This window comes from Talpa europaea (genome assembly GCF_964194135.1).
Source record: "Talpa europaea genome assembly, chromosome: 13".
In the NCBI taxonomy this organism is placed as follows: Eukaryota; Metazoa; Chordata; class Mammalia; order Eulipotyphla; family Talpidae; genus Talpa; species Talpa europaea.
In genome coordinates this window covers 94,630,596-94,654,494 of record NC_140080.1, presented here as the reverse complement: position 1 = coordinate 94,654,494, position 23,899 = coordinate 94,630,596, and the positions used below count along the sequence as shown (strand labels likewise).

Genomic DNA, 23,899 nt, shown 5'->3' with positions numbered 1-23,899 from the left:
GGCGGTGGAATCTGGTTTTGACGAGGCTGACATGTGGCTTGTGTCTGAGGGAGGTTATGGCCTCTGATTTCACCACAGATTCCTCCTTGTTTCTTCGTGTTCCCCAGAGATCGAGCGTGTTAAAACTGCTTGGCAATCAAAATCATATATTCACCTTCTGTCCTCATTTTCAAGTTCGGGACATGTTTAAGGGGATTTGTTTTAACGTGTCTCAGTGAAAAGGTAGAGTGTCAGCAAAAAGGAAGCAAAGAGAGTGGCGGAGCTGGCAATTTCTGAAGCTCGGGATGTGGGGGGTGAGCTCCCCTTAAGTGTTTTTCCTTTAGTATATGTTTGAACACTTCAATATAATGCTCAAGAATAGATAAATTTTGTTCCATAAAAAATACAACAAGCTGTTTGTTACACTATTTAACTAGGAGGACCTAAGTAACCGCCCCAGCTATCTGGTGGTTAGAAAGAAGAAAGAAACTCTGGTTTCGGTTAATCACCTGGTTTGTGCCTGTGCCAAACCCCTCATCTCAGTGACCTCACCTGTTCCCCAGGGGTTACCCTTAAAGTAGCCAAGGCACCTGCTGTGTTGGAACCCTTACACTAGAAACAGTGTCTATCATTTACATGTCAGAGTATGCACGTGGTGTGTATTTGATGGTTTCACTTTACGTATGACAGAGAACGATGTTTTTATTGTAAACCACACGTCTATTTTGAAAAGCTATCAGGCATTAGGTTCTTTAAAGTAAACTTGAAGTGTTAGTGTTGAGGAATATGCTGGGTATTAATCTGGCTCTGTGTGTGTGTTATCTGTTAAGTGACCACTTTAAAAATTATACGTGCATGTCTGTACTTCTGAAAGAGACTATTAGAAGATCATTTAAAGTGACTTTTAAAATTAAGATTATGTCCACAATAGTGGTTGTCTTTTTATTTTATTTTTTTTTTAACAAGTTTTATGCACCGTGGTGTGGCCATTGTAAAAAACTGGAACCGATTTGGAATGAAGTTGGTCTTGAGATGAAAAGCATTGGGTCGCCAGTTAAAGTTGGAAAGATGGATGCTACTTCCTATTCTAGTAAGCATTACTCAGTTTATCATTTTACTGTTCTTGTCATGAAGATGTTTTAATTACTGATGCAGTATTCAAGGTAGGAGGAAAATGTATTTTTTTTTACTCATGTAAAATTAAAGTTACCTTAATAATTCAAGACTCTTCTTGACTAAATTACCCATTGAATGTGTAAAATGAAATATATGGTAAATTCATGCGTGACATGATGTGTAAGCTATTATTCCTTCTTTGAACATACTTAAGGTAACGTGTTCATCTGAGGCAGCTATAGAAACTGGAATGTGAAACCGTTGATTTTGCTGTGTGAATTAATAATGAGAGTTTGTTGTCTGAGTTGCCTGACGTGGCACTGATAGGGGAGTAAACGGGACTTGGAGAATAGGTTAAGATAATTGCGAGTGAAGAAAACTAGAGCAGAATCATGGAGTTGAAAGTGAGTTTAAATGGTGTATACTGGAGAATAGAATGTCTTAAAGCCGAGGTTGGCAAACTGTGGTTCATGGATGGGTTTGGGCTCCACACCTGCTGTTGTAGAAGGAGCAGTCTTGGACCCAGCTGTCCTCCTGCTGACTATTGTCTGTGGCTGTTTTTGTGCCAGTGGCCGAGTGGAGCAGTTGTAACAGACACTGTGAGTCACAGTCGCTGTTAGACCCTTTACAGAAAAAGTTTACCTACATCTCTCTTAAAGGATGTGGGAATAGAAGGACTTAAGTTTAGAGTCGTTCCAGGCATTGTGAAGTCTGGAAAGAGCAGCCTGCTGCAGACCGCAGGCCTGGATTCACACCCGTTGGGTGGCATTTGGGGAGTTTCTTGACATCTCTAAGCTTTGGTTTCTACTTTGGAAGTGTTTGATCTAGAGCTGTTTTCTTTGATTGTTTTGAGATGTAAATTACGTACCACATGTGAAGTCCCTTGTTGTTTTCAATTAATGTAGTTTCTGTTTCCTTTAATTTTTATAAAGAAAGTGAGGTATGTAAGGTATATTTTTAGGAAAACAGCCTTGTACTCTGGACGCAGCTGTCTATGGAGCAAGACAAACGTGTTTTACTTACAGCTCTGCCTCCACGTCCTGCTTATGTGGCTTTGGGGAAGTGCACAGTCTCTTTTTATGTCAGTTTCTACACCTGTGGACAGGAGGGTGATAATCCTCATGGTTGTGAGGATAAATTATTTCATACTAATATTTCATTTTTTTGTATTTAATGTTTCATATTAAAAACACAAGGTGATAAGGGGTAATGCCAGATTTTAGGGCCTCCCGGGCCAAAGTGTTTTAGATTCTATTAGTTGCCACTGGGAGGTGATACAGTGTTTTGAAAATGTGCATCACTCCGTGAACATGCTTACAGCAGCAGCGTGTAGGGTGGAGAGGAAGAACACTCAGAGACAGGAGATCATCATCATGGACTTTCGTGTGCATCCGCCACAGCACGCTGGAGCCCAGACTCTGCTTGTGGGAGTAAAGAGGAGGCAGTGACTTATATTTTCAAGGATGAAATCACAGATGTGACGGATTGGCACTGGAACATAAAAACAATAGAAAACAATATAATTTTTTTTTTTTTAAGATTTATTTATTTATTTATTTATACAAGCACTGGGTACAGTCAGCAGCGCGGGAGGGTGAGAGAATTCACCAGAGCCAGAGCGGGGAGCAGAACAGGCAGAAGGACGAAGTACACTGCTGAGGGGAGCAGCGGGCGGCAGGAGAGGTCTGCGCGCCTTGTGGGACCCTCCTCCGGTGGCCGGGGAGCAGCCGGGGATTGAACCGGCGCGACAGAGGCCGTGGGCAGCTTCGCAACCCAGCGCTCAACCACTGCGCCACCGGGGAGGCCCAGAAAACAATATAATTCTTAGAGTAGTTTTTGAACTGTACTACCACTGGCTAAATGGGAAAGATGGTAAATTTAAATTTTTTTTAAAGATATATTTATTCATGCATACAAGAACTGGGGTACAGGTCAGTAGTGCGGGAGGGTGAGAAGATTCACCAGAGACAGAGCGGGGAACGGGACAGGCAGACTGACTGAAATACACTGCAGAGGGGAGCAGCAGGCAAGACAGGAGAGGTCTGCTGTGCCATGTGGTGATCTCCCAGGCCAGCCGGGATCAAACCCGCACCGCAGAGGCTGCAGAAAGCTTCACAGTGCTGCGCTCAACTGCCTGCACCACCAGGGAGGCCCAGTTTTTGTTTTGTATTGATGTTAGCAGCTGTTTGGAATTTGTGCTCTTTTGCTTTATTGATGCTTGGAAATAGGGAACAAGGAGATGAGCTGTGAAGCTGGAATTGAGCCCCATAGTTGGATTGTTGAAACTCTCAAGAAGAGCTGCATGGCAGAAAGATTTTGTACAGAGAGAATAATGTGCTTGAGTTGATATTTCTTGAAATAAGCTTTTTAGAACAATGTTCGAGAAATTGATGCTGCCAGCTCTTGCTCATGAACGCGAGTTCTTGTTTTTGGCCTATCTGTTGGTTAGACACGCACGCCCCTGCTTCCTCACAGGAGTCATCCAGATCCGGTGCGGAGCCTTTTACTCACTGCTGTTTGTCAAGCTCAGTCCTCATTTCTCTAGATTAAAGAAAGAAGAAAAGCAAATCCTTTCAGTCCTGGAAATGCAGGAGAAAGAGGCCCAAACCAGCAAATGCAATAAAATCCAAAGTGACAAATACTTGTGATCACCTCAGCCATTTAAAGGAGTAATAGTGTATTAAGGAGTATAAGGGAATAGTGTATAAAGGAGTATAAAGGGAAAATAATGAAAAAACAGTAAAAATAGAAAAGGAAAAATAGTACCTCTATACATCAGCCAGATCGTAAAGGCGAGCCATTCGTGTGATGAATCATTCATGTGGTAACAGTTTATATTAAGTCAAAAATTGTTTTTATAGTATCTAATTCATTAGTTTATTATTCTGTATTTATTAAACATCCCTGTGTGCCACTGTTAGGGGGCACTGTGTTAGGGAGAAAATAGCCAAGACTTTTTGTCTCAGTAGCTTAGAGAAGAAAGTGTTTTAAATGTCGTGATTAAAAAACAATATTACTTTTTTCCAAATTATCTGTTGGAGTAAAGTAGGTTTACATATACGAATCTTTTCCTGGGGTCACAGGTTCCAATCTCTGCGAACGTGTACTTCACTTCACCCCACCCCACCCACTCCCCCACTTGCACCTCATCGCCCGCCGTCTCTAGTCACCTCAGTTTTACAGCCAGATGTTAGAAAACCACTTCTCTTTGGGAAAAGGGAAAGGAAAAATGGTGTGTACTGCACACTGTCCTCTACAGGTACCTCATTCCCTGAGCTCCTCCCCCTCCCCCAGGCTGTACCCCAACCTCATGGCCATGTAAACCTTTTACTACTGGGATCATCCAAGCAATGTTTGCGGAAAAAAATTATTCTTCTGTGGAAAACATGTGGCCTCAGCGTTCATTCATTCTGCAGCTATTTAAAGCTAACCCTCTGTCAGGGTGTGCCAGGCACACTTTGGTGAGCAAAACAGGCAGAACTTTTAATTCTTTTATTTATGTATAGTGGGGATTGCCAGACAATATCCAATAAGCATAAGTGAGTTTTCTGGGGTTAGTGTTTGGTGTCAGTGATGAATATACTTTGTACTTTATTACAGAATCAAGGAGGTTTTTTTTTTAATGTGTTTTATGGAGCAAAACATGTCACCTCCCTCTTTTTAAAAAAAGTTGACAAGGTTTCAGAAGCTGCTATCTAGAAAATACAAATTCATTTTTGGTATATAATTCTTAAAGCTGCCCTGAATACTTCAAGATAGCTCAAGTACAGGCATTTGATTCCCCGAGTAGAACTTAAACAGGCAAAGAAATGGAATGTTTCTCTAAGCGGGCTGCTGTCGCTGTTCTCTGACTGTGGAACACCGAAGGGTGGGCTGCCTGCTGGAGCTCTGAGCCCCCAGGCCTTCCTCAGGCGCTCCCGCATCAGTGTCCTCACCTGCCTGCGGACTAGACTGCCTGCTGCGCCCCATGGAACCTCAGGCTACACCAGCCAAAGGATTGTCTTTGAGACACAGAGTGTCTCATGAGTGTCAAGAGAATTGGTATTTTTCATCCTGCCCATGTGTTTGAAATTATGCCAAAAATTACTTTATGTTTGGTTTCCACTGTAATCAAATAGCTTGAAAATTATACTGTCAAGTATAAGTTTATATATATATATATATATATATATATGCAGCTCTCTTTGTGCATATCCCTTTAAAAATGAGCACTAAATTGCTTGCCATTCAGCAGTTTAAATCGGTAGGGTCTTACCTGTAATGATTTCTGTAGTGAAATTTTGTCCATTTCTCAACCTTAGTGAGGTCACATTTACCTCTCTTGGTAGGGGAACATGCAGTGGCATTTGGTCAGAAACACTCTGTGGCGCCAGTGTTCCTGAGCGCTGTAGGATGCTGAGCTGCATCCCTGGGAATGTGGGGGAGCAGCAGCAGAGAAGTTAAGAAACTCCCCTGAAATTGCATAAATACTAATTGGCAGCCTTGGGCCCCGCATCCTTGTCCTGACATGTCTGTGATACACGCTTGTTGTGTGTGTGTGTGAATTGCACAGCCCTTTTCATCTGGGAACCTGTATTTGAAGTTTTAGGAGTAGGTGGTATTACATACCTCCATCATACAGGTGTGACAGCTGAGGTCAAGGAAATGAAGGGCTAGAATTGGGATTTTTTTTTCCTCCCTGAAGTTTGAGGACCACAGCATCAGGCTATAAAAATGCCACCACTTAGTTTCTTCCTGATTGGGTTTTTCCTTTATTTGATTTGAGAATAAATAAATGTTATGATAAATTTTAAAGGTTTAGCTCATTTTATTGCATGTCTCCTAAGTGTGTGTTTTATAAAACCTGCACCAGCAAATAGAATACAATTCAGATAATGGTTAGCTTATGCTTTGTTTTTTGCAATAAATCGCAAAAAATTTTCTGAATTAAAGTATGTGCATTTTTAAGACAATACTATTGCACACTTAGTAGACTAGAGTGTAAACATAAAATTTATATGCACTGGAAAATGGAAAAGTTCACGTGACTTGCTTTATTAACGGTGCTCACTTTATTGTGGCAGTTCTGGAACTGAGCTTCCAGCATTTCCAAGATTTGCCTGTATTAGGAGTCGCTGGTGGATGTACCCCAGCCCTCTAATCTTTGTATCTTGGCAGTTTTTCATGAGTCTTAGTTGAAGGTAATCAGGGCTTGTATTTACCTGCCTCCTTAATATGAGGAGGGGGGTGTTAGGAACACACTCTACTCAGATGATATTCCTGAAGTCTTTGTGTTTACTTGGGAGAAGGTAAGCTCACTAACAGCAATTTTCAGTTGGGATGTACTTAATAGAATTAAGTCTTAAAATAAAGATGGGCACAGATAAGTCTTTGGTCTAAGGTCACATGGCTGTTAAAAGACGGCATCTGTATCTTCAGATCCTGCATTATTTATGTTACTTCCTGCAATTTGTGTTCCCTCTATGAAAACCAGTGTTACCAATAAATATAAGTAAAACTGGGCAAGTCTGAATCAGAAAGGTTCACTCTCAGTAGCCTGGTGAGGATACCAGACTAATTCCGTTTATATTCTTTTTAAGACTTAAAGAAAATCTGTATAGGTTTGTATAAGTATATCTATATATTTTTTAAAGTAAAAGGCTCATTTATTACCTAGTTTCTCATTTTAAAAAAAAATTTAGAATTATTTATTCTTTTTCTTATCAAGGCATTGCTTCAGAGTTTGGAGTTCGAGGTTATCCAACAATTAAGCTGTAAGTTGAGTGTTATATGTTTATATGTGTATATTTATTAGTTCACTCTACTTACGTTTTATTACATTAATTTCTAGTAGCTTCCTGGAGCAGTGAAGATTTGAGTTCAGCAGTTCTTTCTAGGTGCAGTATGTGATGAGAGGAGAGGGGCTGCATCTCTGTGCTCTCCTTGTGTTAAGTAAACGTGTTGTTTATGGCTCATTCACTGCGCTGACTGTGCGGGACGAGGTCCAGTCAGTCTGTGAGAGGCCTCCTGCCCACGGAGCTCAGGAATCTCTTCTGCTTTTTCACGTGAATTCTGTCTCCTAACAAATTTTACTTTCCTATAATTAGACTTATTTTTGAGAGATGAATCAGTTTGATGGATGTTAATTCTAATCTGTAGGTGTTGATGGAGTCTAATGTGGAGTGTTTAATTTGGCAGAAATGGTGTGGTAATTCCAAAGGACTTATATTATAAACATGATTTTATTGGATTTCTCATGATTTTCATCCTTATTTTGATAATGTGGGAAGTTGAGGAATTATTTTGAAACTTGTTTTTATAATAAAGCAGATTTTTATTTCAGTATTTTAAAACTTCAAATTTAAAAATTTAACTAATTTTAATTTTTTATTTCTTATATTATGTGTGGACCTTCTTTCTTCCCCCTCGTTAAAAATAGTTTTCTCAGCTACTTTTACTTTCTTGTGTTAATTATCTTTTCTATTCTTTCTATTTAATTATGGATGTTCTGTTTGTGCTTTTACAATTATTTTACAAATTTTTATTTATTTGAATACATGTAATTTTAATACAATACAGCATTTTTCTTTACATTTTGAGTTGTTGTTCCCCAGAAACCAGTTGCTTACTTCTAAAATTCTACAGCTATTATTTTGTATATTGTAGTTTTATGTAGCAATAGTAATTAACACTAAAAACTAAAGCAGTTGAAATAATGCAAGCTTGTAATTTTTTGTTTTTTTTAAGATTAAAGGGGGACTTGGCATATAATTATAGAGGACCACGAACTAAAGATGATATTATTGAGTTTGCACACAGAGTGTCTGGGTAAGTTCTTACTCGGGAAGGCTCTTACTATATTACTACATTTTCTATATATGAAAAATTAAATGTGTTTTAATAGATCATTTTGAGTGTGTATTTTAGGGATTCGACCTAAATGAAGTTGGTTTACTTGTGAGAAAAGGTAAGATTATGTAGCACATGCAAAAAAACTCTTTCCTTTAAGGAAACAAAAGGGCCTGTTATTTGTGTTATGTACTTGTGACCTCACATTTATTTATTTATTTTTAAATATTTTATTATTTTCGTGTAGAAGAACTGGAGTATAGGCCAGAGGTGTGGGGGGTGAGAGGATTCACCAAAGACAGAGTGGGGGGCAGAACAGGTGGATCTACTGAAATACACTGCTGAGGGGAGTAGAGACAGGAGAGGTATGCTCCCTGGTGGGGGTTTGAACTCAGGCCCTTGCTCTGGGCCTTTGAGGTGGTGGGGCTAAGACTTAACCCCTAAGCTACCAGGGAGGCCCTTGTGACCTCACATTTAAATTCACTTTGTGTATAGAAGAATTTTCCCCAGTGGATTTTATTTTTTATTTATTTATATATATTTTTTATTTTTATTTTTTATTTATTTATTTATACAAGCACTGGGTACAGTCAGAAGGGCGGGAGGGTGAGAGAACTCACCAGAGCCAGAGCAGGGAACAGAGCAGGCAGGAGGACCGAAGTACACTGCTGAGGGGAGCAGTGGGCAACAGGAGAGGTCTGCGCGCCATGTGGGACCCTCCTCCGGTGGCCGGGGAGCAGCCGGGGATTGAACTGGCGCTGCAGAGGCTGCGGGCAGCTTCTCAACCCAGCGCTCAACTGCTGCACCACTGGGGAGGCCCCTATTTATTTATTTATTTTTTTTAAAGATTTATTTGTTGGGCTTCCCCGGTGGCGCAGCGGTTGAGCGCTGGGTTGCGAAGCTGCCTGCGGCCTCTGCCACGCCGGTTCGATCCCCAGCTGCTCCCCAGCCACCGGAGGAGGGTCCCATATGGCGCGCAGACCTCTCCTGCCGCCCACTGCTCCCCTCAGCAGTGTACTTCGGTCCTTCTGCCTGCTCTGCTCCCTGCTCTGGCTCTGGTGAATTCTCTCACCCTCCAGTGCTTCTGACTGTACCCAGTGCTTGTATAAACGAACAAACAAACAAACAAACAAATTAAATAAATAAAAAGATTTATTTGTTTATTTATTTATACAAGCACTGGGTACAGTCAGAAGCGCGGGAGGGTGAGAGAATTCACCAGAGCCAGAGTTGGGAGCAGAGCAGGCAGAAGGACCGAAGTACACTGCTGAGGGGAGCAGTGGGCGGCAGGAGAGGTCTTCGTGCCAAGCGGGACCCTCTCCTGGCGGCAGGGGATCGAACCGGCGCTGCATTGGGCCTCCCCTGGTGGCGCAGTGGTTGAGCGCTGGGTTGCGAGGCTGCCTGCAGTCTCTGCAGCGCCGGTTTGATCCCAGGCCGCCGGCGAGGGTCCCACAAAAAAAAAAAAAAAAACCAAAAACGAACCGGCGCTGCAGAGGCTGTGGGCAGCTTTGCAACTCAGCGCTCAACTGCTGCGCCACCGGGGAGGCCCGCCAGTGGATTTTAAAGAACATTTGCAAAATTTGATTTTACAGATGGCTATGTTGTAAATCTTAATCTATTACTATAATTTTGCTTTTGTAGTGCCCGCTTTAGGGCAGTTTACTTTATTGTTACTTACTTTTAGAGTTTTTAAAGAAAGCCCCACTGTGTTATCATTCTGAATAGATTTGGGCTTTAATCTCTAGCATGTGATGCTGGAAAGTGCTTTTTAGATACAACTAAAATACTATTCCTGATCTATCACATTATGCCTAATGCCAGCTGTGAGGTAATAGTCCATTTTTTACTTAGGATGTAGCATAATTAGAGTAGAAAGACTGAATTACAGAGCTCTGAAGTTTTACTGACAAGGAAATAGTTTCTTCCATAGGCATCTCCTGTAGGTTTGATTATGGTGATTTAAGAAAAAAATAAAATGACCTTCTTGGGATATAAAGAAAGTTACTGCTCCAGAGAGGTTTACCTATATTGACTTAAGCTTAAATCATATTGTAGGCACTTTCTTATGATTTAGACAGGATGTGTTACATTGATAACTTGAAATACCTTTAAGATAAATTGAAATGTTGGGATGAATTTCTTGGGTGACTTGGTATTATTGGCATAAATTACTTGATAAAAGGCACAAGACTGGGAATGATATTTGTATATTGAAGTTTCTAAAGTTTATTAATATAATTTTCACTGTATTATTGACTGCATATTTCATATTCTTTATTTGCTTTGTGAATAAATAAGTTATGGGATAACTTTATATTTCATGAGGCGATTGCTAGTGGATGTACTTACTCCCCCATGATTTGTATTAGTCTTTGTTAGCACTTTTTAATGAGTTTTAGTTTAAGCTTAGGAAGGAAGGGCTTCTCCTGATGTAACTAGGGATGACTTTATTGCAAATGAAATTTCAAGAGTCAGTTCTGAAATTGCATCACTTACTAGTTAATGACCAAAGTATTAAAACAGAGACCAGAGTGATGCAATACATCTAAAGACTTGTGTTTTTCCAAAATAGGTTTCCCCTTATAAAAATGCATTTTATTCTTTTTGTAAATGGGTGGATTAAAACTCTGACAAAACAGACCACATTTAAAAGTAGACTGCCTCTTATTTTAGTTTTTTAATTATATTTTTCAAATGATATGATTTATAATAACATTTGCTGTCACTTTTCACAGTCTGTTTCACTTTGAAATCTGCTTTATAATAAAACTCAGTAGATTTGTTTTCTCCTTTTGAGCTTCTTGTGACTGCTAGGACTTACCATTCTCCATTTAATTTTTCCTGGAAAAAGTAACATACTTATAAGCCATTTTAGATTTTAATCTCAATAGGGCATTTTAAAACTATATTAACATTTAAGTTGACAGGAAGAGACATAGTCCTAATATAGTATTATAAACTCCTGGGATAGTGTTTCAGTGTGTTTGTGTGACTGATCTTTTGAAAGGGAGAAAAATAATTCTCATGTGTGGTGTTTTGTTTTTAGCTGAAGACTCACTTAAATGCACTATTGTTCTGTTTTTACCTATCAAAATATTGACTAAGATGGTATTCTCTAAAAGGATGTATTTGAAACTTATTTTTTAAGCTGATTGTTTAAATAAATTATAGGTACTATATCGTATGGCTGTAATAGAGATCATGAGTTATGGCTTTTGTTGGATTTATGTGGATTGAGTGATCCACTTAAGTATAGTTAATGCACTTTCAGAGCTTTATAACTTTAGACATATTAGGCTATCAGAGAGGTAGTAGTAAATTATGTGATCTTATCTGCAAGTTTGTTTTGGGTTGTTCGTTCTGTTTCCAAACAGGGCTCTCATTCGGCCACTTCCAAGCCAGCAAATGTTTGAACATGTGCAGAAGAGACATCGTGTATTTTTTGTTTATATAGGTGGAGAGTCACCTTTGAAGGTATCAAATGATTGTATTTTTAATCCACAAGCTCAGATATTTAATTTTCTCTGTAGCCCAGATTTCACCAAAAACTCAAAACTAACTCTTAATGGAAATAATTACAATAAAATACTTCCGTGTGTATACTCTATAGTTCTTGCCGTCATGAAACCAAAGTGAGTGAAAAAAGTGTGTAGCTATTATTGCTTGCCTTAGTGTTTCTTCTGTCATTGGCCTGGTTATTTAAATTTTGTATTATTTTGTTAGCATTTTTGTGTCTGAGACTGTAAAATATAGTTTGAATATAAGCCTTTTTTAAAAAAAGATTTATTTACGCATACAAGAACTAGGGTGTAGACCAGAGGTGCGGGAGGGTTGAGAGTGAGAGGATTCACCAGAGACACAGTGGGTAGCAGAACTGGTAGATCTAGTGAAATACACTGCTGAGGGGAGCAGTGGGCAAAGCAGGTGAGGTCTGCTATGCCATATGTGGGTTAGCTCCCTGGCCAGGGATCGAACTCATGCTGCAGTAGCTGGCTATAGCTTGATAGTGCTGAGACTTTAACTCCTGTGCCATCAGGGAGGCCCCCTAAAATGTAAGCTTTTAAAGGAAAAAAGATCATCATCTTAAGATTATTTTATATATGCGTGTATGCACTACAATATCTCTTCCTATAATCACCAAATTAAATTAATAAATATGAATTGAGCTTATGCCACATTTAAGGAGCTTTTGTTTGGACAAGTATAAAAATACTTAGTTACAATAGTCCTATGCCTCAGAATCTATCATTATTTCATATGCTTGTATTCTTTTTTCACATAAAGAATTTAAGGCAGCAAATTGGGAGGTGCTACTTCATGATGCTATCTTTGTCTGCATGTTTAATGAGGAGTGGGTTTTCATCTTTAATAAAATTTAATTCAACTTTTTTCTGTTTATATTATCACAGGAGAAATACATAGATGCAGCATCAGAATTAATTGTGTACACGTACTTCTTTTCGGCTTCAGAAGAAGTGGTTCCTGAGGTAATATTTAAAATTGAATTTAACGATGTAATTTCATTTTTTAAAGTATTACCTGCTTTTATCTGTCAGATTTATTTACTGTGATACATGTAGAAAAAGTAAACATTGATTTTGTTTTTTTTAATTTATTTTTTATTTTTTTAAGTATTTTTAAAAATTGGATTGTTTTTCACATAAAGTTTTTTTTTTCTTTTAAAGATTTATTTTCATTTATACAAGAACTGGGGTACAGTCCAGATGCGCGGGAGGGTGAGAGGATTCACCAGAGACAGAGTGGGGAACAGAACAGGCAGACTGACGAAATACACTGCTGAGGAGAGCAGCGGGCGAGACAGGAGAGGTCTGCTCGCCATGTGGGTTGCTCCGAGGCCGGCGGGGATTGAACCAGCACTGCAGAGGCTGTGGACAGCTTCAGAGCGCTGTACTCGACCGTCTGCGCCACCTGGGAGGCCCAAGATTTATTTATTTATGCATACAAGCACTCGGGTACAGGCCAGAGGTGTGAGGGGTGAGAGGATTCACCAGAGACAGAGTGGGGAACAGAACAGGCAGACTGACGAAATACACTGCTGAGGGGAGCAGTGGGTGAGACAGGAGAGGTCTGCTGCACCATGTGGGTAGCTCCTTGGCTGGGGATCGAACTCGTGGTGCAGTGGCTGCGGGTAGCTTCATAGGTTGCGTCTTAATATCTTGCGCCACCAGGGAGGCCCATAAACATTGATTCTTTACTGCTGATATCACACTGCTTGTTATTAATCTATTATACGGTCTGTTGTAGCATTGGCTTGATAGCATTTAGGAAATACGATGATTACATTTGAGCTTTTTTCCTCTTTTAAATAATAGCAGTCATAACAAGTAGTACCTGAAACCTTTAAATCAGTTTGGAAGTATTAGCTTTTTATATACATAATATATAAATTATATGTTGCATATTATGTATGTTTTTTGTTCACCAAGTCTGTTGTCTTGGAGCCCTGTGCGTGTTCCAAGTCCTGGGTAATTTGTCCCCAGCAGAGGCATCACGGGTACCAGCAGCATGGAGCTTACATTCTCCTGGGCATATGGATTAATTTTAGGTTTGGTTGATGTCTTCTCTTGGATCCTCTGATCGAGGGAGCAGTCCTCAGTAAACAGATCTATAAACAGGCTATGATAACTGCTATGAATCAAATATGATTAGGAGCAGTACGATAGAAGGGACATTTAGAGGTAGGGTCCTGGCTGTAGATTGACCTAGAATTGTCTGTCTGAGAAGAAAATATTTAAAACTGAGGCTTACATGATGTGAAAGAGCCACACAAAGATCTGTGGCCAGAGGCTCCCAGAAGTAGGAGCAGGCACTTGAGGAACTGATGTGGCTGGAGGAAGGAGGTGGGAGGGCGGAGAGCCGTGAGACCTCGGTTGCATTTGCATGGGAGGGAGACACGAGTGAAGGGCTCCGGCTCATGTTCATTTTATTATTTTTTTATGAATTATTTTATTTTATATAATTCTTACGTCATTTTTCATTTTTGCATAATGTATGCATTTTCATTTTGGTTCATGTTCATTTTAAACACCCTTATCTTCACAGCTTTCTGAGAAGTCTCATGAGCGGGGCATTAGAGGGCTTGCTATTTTCTGGGACCTGACATAATCTGACACCATCGTAGTTCTCACATAGCAATAAGTTGTCTAAGGAAAATCCCCCGGAATCTAGAACATTGGTGGGTTCAGACGGGATTTGCTGGAGGCGTGGCCTGCGTGTGATTATTACTTGCTTTTAGTACTGTTGTTGTTATTGGTCTTCTTCACTGCTTTCTTTACACAGTCTTTATTTTTTTTTAAAGATTTATTTATTTATGCATACAAGAACTGGGGTACAGGCCAGAGATGTGGGGGTGAGAGGATTCACCAGAGACAGAGTGGGGAACAGAATAGGCAGATTGACTGAAATACACTGCCGGCCAGGGATCGAACTCGTGCTACAGATTGCTGCGGATTGCCCCATAGTGCGGTGCTTAACCTCCTGCGCCACCAGGGAGGCCCTTTACACAGTCTTTAATTATTCTTGCAAGTATTTGTCATCTCTTTTATTTCTGAGTATATTGGGTTGTCGGAAACGTCATGACATTTTTCCCTGTGTTTTCTATGCAAACATGTCATGACTTTTCTGACACCCTGATAGTTGTAAAAGTCCGCTAAGGGAAATAATAGTTATTTTAGAACTTCTACTTCCACTGACAATTCTCATATAAGGGTGAAGCCCATGATTTTATGTTTTTCCCATATTTTGAATCTTAATGGTTGCTTATGGAAAGTTGCTTTGATTTACAAATAGTATTTTTGAATTCCCAGGTAGATATAATAAGGGGATATAAAGATGAATTAAGACAGTTTGTGACTTCCCAATACTTAAAGCTCATTGGAGAAGATGGAGCTGTAGACAAATAACTGACACTACATAGTGAGTTTAAAGCAGTACAGGGAAAGAAGGGACAGATTCGTTGTGTCACCATTTTGCCCAGCTATAAATATCCTTGTGAGAGAGAGGTGCTGAATGTTAAAAAATATTTGCCAGCATCGTTGATGCACTGCCCAGAGCAGGTGGATGGATGCCTGCTGATGCAGGGCCACCCTCAGAGTCGGTGTCTCCCTGGTGCTGTGCCATCATGTGGGCGTAATGCACTTAGGTCATGTTGTATTGCCTGATATGTGCCGTCTTCCACCCTTTTCATCTCTCCAGGACAGCTGTCTGTCTTCTTTTTATTTTAGTGTTACTTTTGTTTTCTGCTGATTTATTTGCCATTCACTTTTACCACTTGTGTGACAGTTCTGTGTGGCACACCCCATCATATCTCCTGCTCTGATGCCGATATCTGTATTGAAATTCACTGTTGGAGCATCGGGCACCTTCTGGGTGAACCTCTTATTACTAATTCCCACTTAAGTTCCCATTTATGTAGGAGCTACAGTTGACACCTGCTGTGACTTATATCAGCTAACTGACTCCTGACTCCTCACGGTGGGTGCTCACTGCCCTGCTTTACCGAGTGAGGAGAAAACCAGAGACCTGGTGCACAGCCTGGGTGGTGGGGAGGCTGGAACCCCCCATGCCGACGACAGCCTGACCCCTGCTCTTCAGCCACGTCACAGTGCCTCCCTTCCAGAGTGGACTTCCTGGAGATCTTTAGGTCTATTAACAATTCTAAGACTATTCCATGGCTTTCCCCGTAGCAAACAGAACACTGCCTGGAGAGGTAGAGAGAGATGCCAGACCCAGTCCTTGCATGAGCTTCGATTGACCCTGCATTGTTTTTTTTTTTCCCTTTAATTTTTTTTCATTTATCCAGTTCTGTTTTCTGGTGTCTTTCAATATTTTTGAAATCAATTGAAATTGTTTTTTTTTTTTTTTTTTAATTTTTTTTTTATTTTTTATTTTTTTTTTTTTTATAGAGGCATGCTTTATTTATTTGTTTGCTGGTTTGTTTGTTTGTTTTGTTTATACATGCACTGGGTACAGTCAGAAGCGCGGGAGGGTGAGAGAATTCACCAGAGCCAGAGCGGGGAGCAGAGCAGGCAGAAGGACCGAAGTACACTGCTGAGGGGAGCAGCGGGCGGCAGGAGAGGTCTGCACGCCATGTGGGACCCTCCTGTGGTGGCCGGGGAGCAGCCGGGGATCGAACCGGCGCCGCAGAGGCCGCGCGCAGTCTCGCAACCCAGCGCTCAACCGCTGCGCCACCGGGGAGGCCCAATTGAAATTGTTTTTAATGATAATACGGATACTTCTGATTTTTACAGTATGTCACCTTGAAAGAAATGCCTGCTGTGCTTGTTTTCAAAGACGAAACCTACTTTGTTTATGATGGTAAGTTTCAAAGTTTTAAAATATGTAAAACATAAATTTAAATGTCATGCCCATTATAGCACTTAGGTAATGATAAAAGGATTTTTTCTTTAAGATTTTTTTTTTTAAAGATTTATTCATTTACACAAGAACCAGGGTACAGGCTAGATGCATGGGAGGGTGGGAGGATTCACCAAAGACAGAGCGGGGAACAGAACAGGCAGACTGCTGAGGGGAACAGCGGGCATGACAGGAGAGGTCTGCTGTGCCATGACAGGAGAGGTCTACTGCACATAGTGCAGTAGAGACTGCTGACAGCTTCACAGCGTGGTGCTCAACCGCCTGTGCCACCAGGGGAGGCCCTTTAAAGATTTATTTATTTATGCATACAAGAACTGGGGTGCAGGCCACCAGGGAGACCCTTTACACAGTCTTTATTCTTGCAATTATTTGTCATCTCTTTTTTATTTCTGAGTATATTGGGTTTTCGGAAACGTCATGACATTTTTTCCTTTGTTTTCTATGCAAACATGTCATGTGGTGTAGAGGGGATGAGAGGATTCATCAAAGACAGAGTGGGGAACAGAACTGGCGGATTGACTAAAATACACTGCTGAGCGGAGTAGCGGGCAAGTTAGGAGAGGTCTGCTGTGCCATGTGGGTAGCTCCCTAGCCGGGGCTAGAACTCGTGCTGCAGTGGCTGCGGACAGCCTCAGAGGTTGCATCTTAACCTCTTGCACCACCAGGGGGGCCCTGGTATTGATAAAAGATTTAGTAAATACCATCACTGCTTACGGTTCCCTGGGTTGAATAATTGAGGGTTTTTTTCTTACCTGTCAACTTTAGTTTTTATTTTTTGACAAGTTAGTTGTCTCTCCAGCAGATGAACCCTATCAGTTTCTATGTGTTACTTTAAAATATTCAGAATTAATGTTTTAAAAAGGTATCTAGCATTTCTAACAAAAAAAAAGGTGAAGACATAAAACATCATCAGTAGTGTTGCAGTCCCCGGTGTTGTCTCTCCCTAGTTCCATCTCTCACCCTGACAGAGGTAACCACTGACCTGTTAACCAGCTTTCCTTCACGGAAGCAAGAAACTGGGTTATTTTTTTAAATATTTTTATCATAGCAGACATCATAGTCAGGAGAATGGTAAAATAAGATGCATATACGCCCGCTACCAGGTGAGACAGTCACCAAGCTTGTCCCACATTTGCTTCTCCCCTTTTCCTTTGAATTTTTTAGAGCAAATCCTGGTGACATTTGTCTCTGCTTCATTATGTATCGCTTTATACATGGGGATTTTTTTTTTAAGGTGACCATGTGCTGTATAACATGTAAAAATGTAATAAAACTTCCTTGGCATGATCAGGCACCTATTCCATGGTCCCTGCGCCGTGCTCAGGTGCCCAAGCAGTGCAGGGAGTCCCGCTGGGCCACGGCAGTCTTGGTGGCCTCCTAAGTGATAATGTAATAAAAATAAAAATTCACTTTCTCATTCTCACTAAGCACATTGGAAATGCTCAGTTGCCTTGTGAGGCTTTTGTCTTCCGTGTTGGAGAGCACAGTTGTAAAGCATTGTATTTGCTGCAGCAACATTCTGCAGTGTGGTTGTTGTTATATAACAAAAGAAACTAGAACTACTCGAGCAGTAAGTTTTGTATTGCTTAAATAATTCAGATAAATAGAAGAATATCTCATACAAGGAACATTTTGACTCTGTTCTGTAAAAGGAGAATTTTATTTTGACAGCTTGTGAAGAAAAGCATTTTCAGAATTTTCTGTCGTTATCTTTGAATGTGAGGACTGAATTTTATTTCTAACTGGTGTGATTACCATTTACTTGTTATGTTTTATACAAGTTACTGCCTCTTACTTGATAATTTTCATTTTATCTTTGAGGTAGGTAGTGAGGCAGGTTAATATCCTGATTACGAAGGAGATAACAGATGGTGCTAGAAAAGGGATAGCTATATACTTAATTCGCGGATTCATTTGTGTGCTCATTCATTCTCTGGACATTGAATGTCTGTATTAGACATTGGACATAAAGGGGAAATAAGAGGAACTTGCATATATGAAAACAGGAAGAGGAAAATAATCCTCTTAGATATCTACGTCATCCACCTGCTCTTTGTTACAGCGTGCCTGTTGTCTTGTCTGGTCGTCACATTAGTTCTGTGAGGTCAGTCTTCCAGGTGTTTTACAGTAAAAGAAGCAGGATTAGAAAGATTTTTTTTTACTTTATTTTAAAATAATCAATGATGTAATCACAATTGAACCTTCAGAGCTCTTGTTCAAGTTTTGTTGTGAGTTTCTTCACAACTCAGAGAGCTGCTTGTTTTTTTGTGGGAAAAACCTGATCACATTTGCACAGACTTGTCTGCATTCTCCGCGCAGCTGTCGCAGCACTGTCTCTCTGTCTGCAGCGTGGCCTCCCAGTGGAGGAACCAGAGCAGGAATGTGTCACCTTCCACGTACAGCTCTTGCCAAGGCCACTGTTTCTCATATGCTCTTGAAGCATTTGGAACCTGCTTGAAGGCCTCCTCTAGATTAAAAAAAGCAGGGTTACCTTGGGTGCTCGCTCTGATCCTTGTAATTAGGAAGTTTACAAGCACTGGCGTGGTGGCACGGGGTAGTTTCTTTTTCCAGTGATTTGATGAATCCAGAAAGTTTTCTTTTTACCTGATGTGGAACGTGTGGCTCAGTGATTAGCTTCTAGTTTTATATTTGTTTTTCTAATTTGTAAATCCAAATCCATAAATATTTTCAGATTTGCATTATTCTACTTACTTTATGCATTTGATAACTTGAAAATGTTTTGTTTAGCAATGCAAGTGACAAAAAAGCAAATCTTTCAAAAAATCAGTAAAATCCAGTCTTCAAGTAGGCATGTTGGTAGACTTTTAACATCAGCTTCTTTTTTCTGCAGTTGCAGTAATTTTTCAGAGTACTTCAGTTAGATTTCTTACAGGAAATAGTAGTTTCCTTGAGTATTATAAACATTTTTATTTGCTTTAGAGGGAAGCATTTGACGTAGGAAAGGCTGAAGCACTATACTTTATGTGTGTGTTTGTGTTGGTTCTACAGGAGAAAGGGTTGTAAACCGAGGTAGAAATGTCATAAAATAGAGAAGAGGAAAGAAATTATAATAAAAATCTACCCATCGGGGCATCATCTGTGGATAACCGTCAATCTAGGATGCCATTTTGTAGGAGTGGGCCCCTTCATTTTATCTTTCTGCCAGTTAATCTTTTCATACTTTGTTTTTTACAAAGTTAGTGAGACTATAATGTTTTTGTAACTTTACAAATTAATTATTATAATTTTTTAAATCTATAAGTGATCTTCCTTGGCATGTACTCTATGTAAATTACTTCCTGCATAGACCATTTCAATTATTTATCTTTTGCTATTTTTAATTGTGCCATGTGAGGAAGAATTGCTTTGTGCATTAATTCTCCTAGACATTCTGATAGCTTAGAAAAGATCCCTTAAAAAGGAAACTTAGGAATTGAAGATTATGGTTCTACGTCAGACATTTTATGCATACTGCTAGATTAGAATGTTTAAGACTTTTTAAAGTGATTTATATATGATACTGATTTTGTTTTGTCTTTAAGAGTACGAAGATGGTGATCTGTCTTCTTGGATCAACAGGGAGAGATTTCAGAATTACCTTGCTATGGATGGATTCCTGTTGTATGAACTTGGAGACACTGGTAACAAACATACATTCAACTTTCTGTCAGTCTGTAGTTGTATATGTCATTCTGATTCTGTAGGAAAAGAATTTTAAGCTCTATTTCATAATTTCATTACTTCCTTTAGACCTGATTTCCAGTTCTGCTTTATGAGACTAGATTAATACTGCCAACGAATACCTTTGTAGATGGGTTGAAAATTAGCTAGAGAGAATTTATTTACTAATAGGACTGGAAAATAAGGAAATTAGAAAAAATAATCAAGAAGCTATCCTTAGGAGACTCATTCTGTAGTTGGAATATCACTAATAGTAACCTGTAGTCCTGCTTTTACTTGTGGGGAGGAAGGGGGTTCAGATTAGCTTGGTTTCTTAAAGTGACGTGATTGAAAATGACAGCAAAGCAAATACAAATATAACCTGTGCCAAGCTGGCCGCGTCCTGATGCCTGTTTTTTTTTGTGTTCTTCTTTCGGATATTTGTTCTGATGCTGCAACTGGTTTTTAATGGTCTGGGCGTGATATTTGTGTCTCTGCTGACCCTTCAGAGGGAGGTGTGCCTGCTCAGAATTGGAAGTCGATGTAGATGTAGACAGATTGTAGGTTTTTTTCCTGATTATTTCAGGCCCCCTTGAAGAGAAAAGGCGGAAATGTAGAAAAAGATAGTTTTGCTTTCAGTACACTAACCACAGGAGACAGGTGTGACCTTGAGACAGTCGAAACAGTCAGCTTCGGCCCTGCATGAGCCGCTTCCTTCCCAGGCTGCCCTGAGCAGAAGTTCGTGGTGCTGCTTATGCCTGACAGGCGGCTGAGGGCAGAGGGACCTATGCCCAATCGGCGCCCCACCTGGGCATTCACCATACAGATGCCACCACGGCCTCGCTCGCCCTCGCGCTCCCAGCCTCCCCCCACCCTGGCCACTGTGGGGCTGTGTGCTCTGCCTGCTGCTGGGTCTCCAGCCCCTCTCACTCCCGCTCTCTCCAGCCTGCTGCCTTTTCGGTTTCTTCAAAGGTCCGTGTACCTTGCACCAAAGCATCTTTTTGCAATCTGTTTTCTTTGCCGGAGTTTGTATAGTTAATTTATATTCATCCATCAAAGTCAGAACAAACACTGCTTCCTTGGGGAAATCTTGACTGACGGACACCCTCAAACCTCATTCGTTTTGCTCTGAATCCTCCTTCATTCTGTGTGGTTATTTCCCTGGTCCCAGCCACGCTAACTTCTTCTGAGCGAAACTGGGGCTGCATGCTCTTCCCTGGCCTTGGGATCTGGCCACCTCAGACATTGTTGGGGGCTCAGTAAGGGAGAAGTGAATTACACCGGAAACTGTCCGCTTTGGGCTGTGGGTAGATGCTCTGCATGTAGGGATTTCAAAAGCTCAGGAAGTTCTCAAAAATTAAAGAAGCCAAATATAGCACAGTAAATGAAAGAATATCCAAGAGGAGAAATCATCGTGAGCTGGTGTTTTCAGGCGAGGTTTTTAAAAGCAGTTAAAAGTAAGTTGAAAGCTGTGTTTGAGCAGTGTAGAGTTAGGGGAGAAGCACCAAGGTGTGGGGGTGATATGTAAAGGCAGTTGGCTGCTTTAACCCTGTGTTTATATACCCTTGTGAGTCGGAAAGTGTCCTGATAATTTTTGTGTCTGTAATCTCGTTGCACTCCCAACAACTTTGAAATAGATAGTAGTTTCCTAGAATAAGCTGAGTCACATAGCTGGCAGGTGTGCCCCCCTCTCCACCCCAGAAAGTGTGGGCGCTGCTGGGTGGCAGGTTGCTGCTGTGACCCCGGCGCCAGGGCCCTGGTTGTGAGGTCTGCTGCCTTCCTGAGGACATGGAGCTGAATAGGGTTTATGCTTAGGGTTAAGTGGACGAGAACATTGTTATGTGTATTATAACTGGTGGGTAGTGACTTGTGGTACCAAAGAGAATAAAGAACAACAATGTAAAAAGTTTTTTTAACACTATATATTATTCTCTTAGATCTACAGTAATTACTAGTGAATTTATTTTATTGACATTTTTCCTTACGGTTTTAGCTTTTGGCAGAATACTTAGCTTGTATGAAAACAGTACAATTTGAGCATATTGTTAAATATTTGCTATTTATATTTTGGAGACAGGTGGAGGAAAGAAACTTATCATTTGATATCAACTATTTGAGTAACACTCTTCTTAGTATAAGATAATTTCAGTTAAATCTAGAAACATTATTTACCAATTTGCTGTTCACAATTGAAGTAATAATTGAAAAGTTTGTGTGGGAGTGTTATTGAACTAGATGTCTGTCTTAATTTCAGGAAAGCTTGTGGCTATTGCAGTTATTGATGAGAAAAATACATCAGCTGAACATACCAGGTATAGTGAGTATCTTAAAATAAGCTTCAAGTGTCATCCTTTTCAGACTTTACATGACTTCAGTTAATATAGTATCCATCTTTTCCTGCAGTATTAGGCAGGCAACAGATACTGTAATTGAATCATGTTTTTCAAGTGAAGAGATGAAACATACATCTGTCTGTTCTTCTACAGATTAAAGTCAATTATTAAGGAAGTTGCTAGCAATTACAGAGACCAGTTCCACAGGTAGGTGCTTACATTCCAGAAGATCCCTATTTTCAATAATATGTTATCATTTAGGAAAGCAAAAGAGGTGGAACTCCACACCTGCAGAGGGGAATTAAGGTGCTGATGTGAACCATATAATGTTGCATTCCAATATGAGTTGTCAGGACTTGAAGCGTGTTGATGTATTTCCTATAAGTAAAAAGAAGAAAAAAAGAACAGGTTTATATATGATGAGAATGTGCTTCTTGATAGAATATGGAATACATTTGTGCTAATAAGGCACATGGGCATTTGAGATTAAATGAACAGCCATAGTCAAGTAGAGACAGATGACGATTTTGTCAGAACTGAACAAATAATGGAATATAAAAAGTGACATTTCTGCTGTGTCTTAAATCATTCTGTTTGTTGCTACCATAATTAGAAATTTGTTTTATTTATTCACATATTTTTGATGCTTCTAATGATGCATCAGTATATTTCTCCTGTTACATAGTAAATAACATCTTCTGATCTGTTTTTTGTTTTTGTTTTTTTTTTTTCAGAGTAAAAGGTTAATTTTTCTTAAATGTACTTCAGTTAGAAACACTTATATTGCCCTACATTTTAAACATATATAAACAAAGTAGAAATGTCTTAGAATTTATTACTGCTTATGTGTTTGTATCTCAGAAACAGGGGGATTCATATCTCATCTAAATTTATTATAGGTGATTTAGATTTTTTTAAGGTTTATTTATGCATAGAAGAAATGGGGTATAGACCATAAGTGTGGGGGTGGCATGGGTGAGGATTCACCAGAGAGTGGGGAGCAGAACAGGCAGATCTGAAATATACTGCTGAGGGGAGCAGTGGGTGAGACAGGAGAGGTCTGCTGCCCCATGTGGGCTAGATCCCTGCCCAGCCTGGGATCGAACTCGTGCAGCAGTGGCTGGCGATAACTTGATAGCACAGTCTTTAACCCTGCGCCACCTGGGAGGCCCTAGATGTTACATTTTTATAGTGTTTATATGCTTACTAAGCCTAAAGTTCAGTTCTTTGTTTATGCTGTTATTTACATTTGTTCTATTTAATATTGATCTCTGTTATTTTGGTTTTGTGTTTCTGGTTGTTTTTGTTGGCTAAGGGATCTTCAGTTTGGCCATATGGATGGAAATGACTATATCAATACCTTGCTGATGGAGTAAGTAAAGTGCTAAACGATTGAATGATTTGTTACTAGTTCTACCAGGGTTTAGATTTCTTTTTCTGAGAGACGCAACCAGTAGTTAAAAGCAACATACCTTTGGTATATTCTGATGCAGCAATTTTCCCATTAAATATTTCACTTTGGCTTTTAAGTCTACATTTGAAACACTGAGTTTTAATATTTTTGTAATAAAAAGATTAATTCCTGT

The 23,899-nt window shown here is 40.0% G+C and overlaps 1 protein-coding gene across 1 annotated transcript in view; it reads left to right on the top strand.

The window, feature by feature from the left end:
* The window catches only part of TMX3 (thioredoxin related transmembrane protein 3), a gene marked incomplete at both ends in the record, with an annotated part of 41,580 nt that overhangs the window by 6,122 nt on the left and 11,559 nt on the right, over window positions 1–23,899 (top strand). Inside the window, 10 exons of the mRNA XM_084252547.1 lie at window positions 946–1,069; window positions 6,803–6,848; window positions 7,822–7,902; window positions 11,298–11,397; window positions 12,333–12,410; window positions 16,194–16,260; window positions 19,863–19,961; window positions 22,235–22,292; window positions 22,467–22,520; window positions 23,629–23,685. Coding sequence (XP_084108673.1) covers window positions 946–1,069; window positions 6,803–6,848; window positions 7,822–7,902; window positions 11,298–11,397; window positions 12,333–12,410; window positions 16,194–16,260; window positions 19,863–19,961; window positions 22,235–22,292; window positions 22,467–22,520; window positions 23,629–23,685 — 764 coding nt within the window. The remainder of the gene's footprint in view (window positions 1–945; window positions 1,070–6,802; window positions 6,849–7,821; window positions 7,903–11,297; window positions 11,398–12,332; window positions 12,411–16,193; window positions 16,261–19,862; window positions 19,962–22,234; window positions 22,293–22,466; window positions 22,521–23,628; window positions 23,686–23,899) is intronic.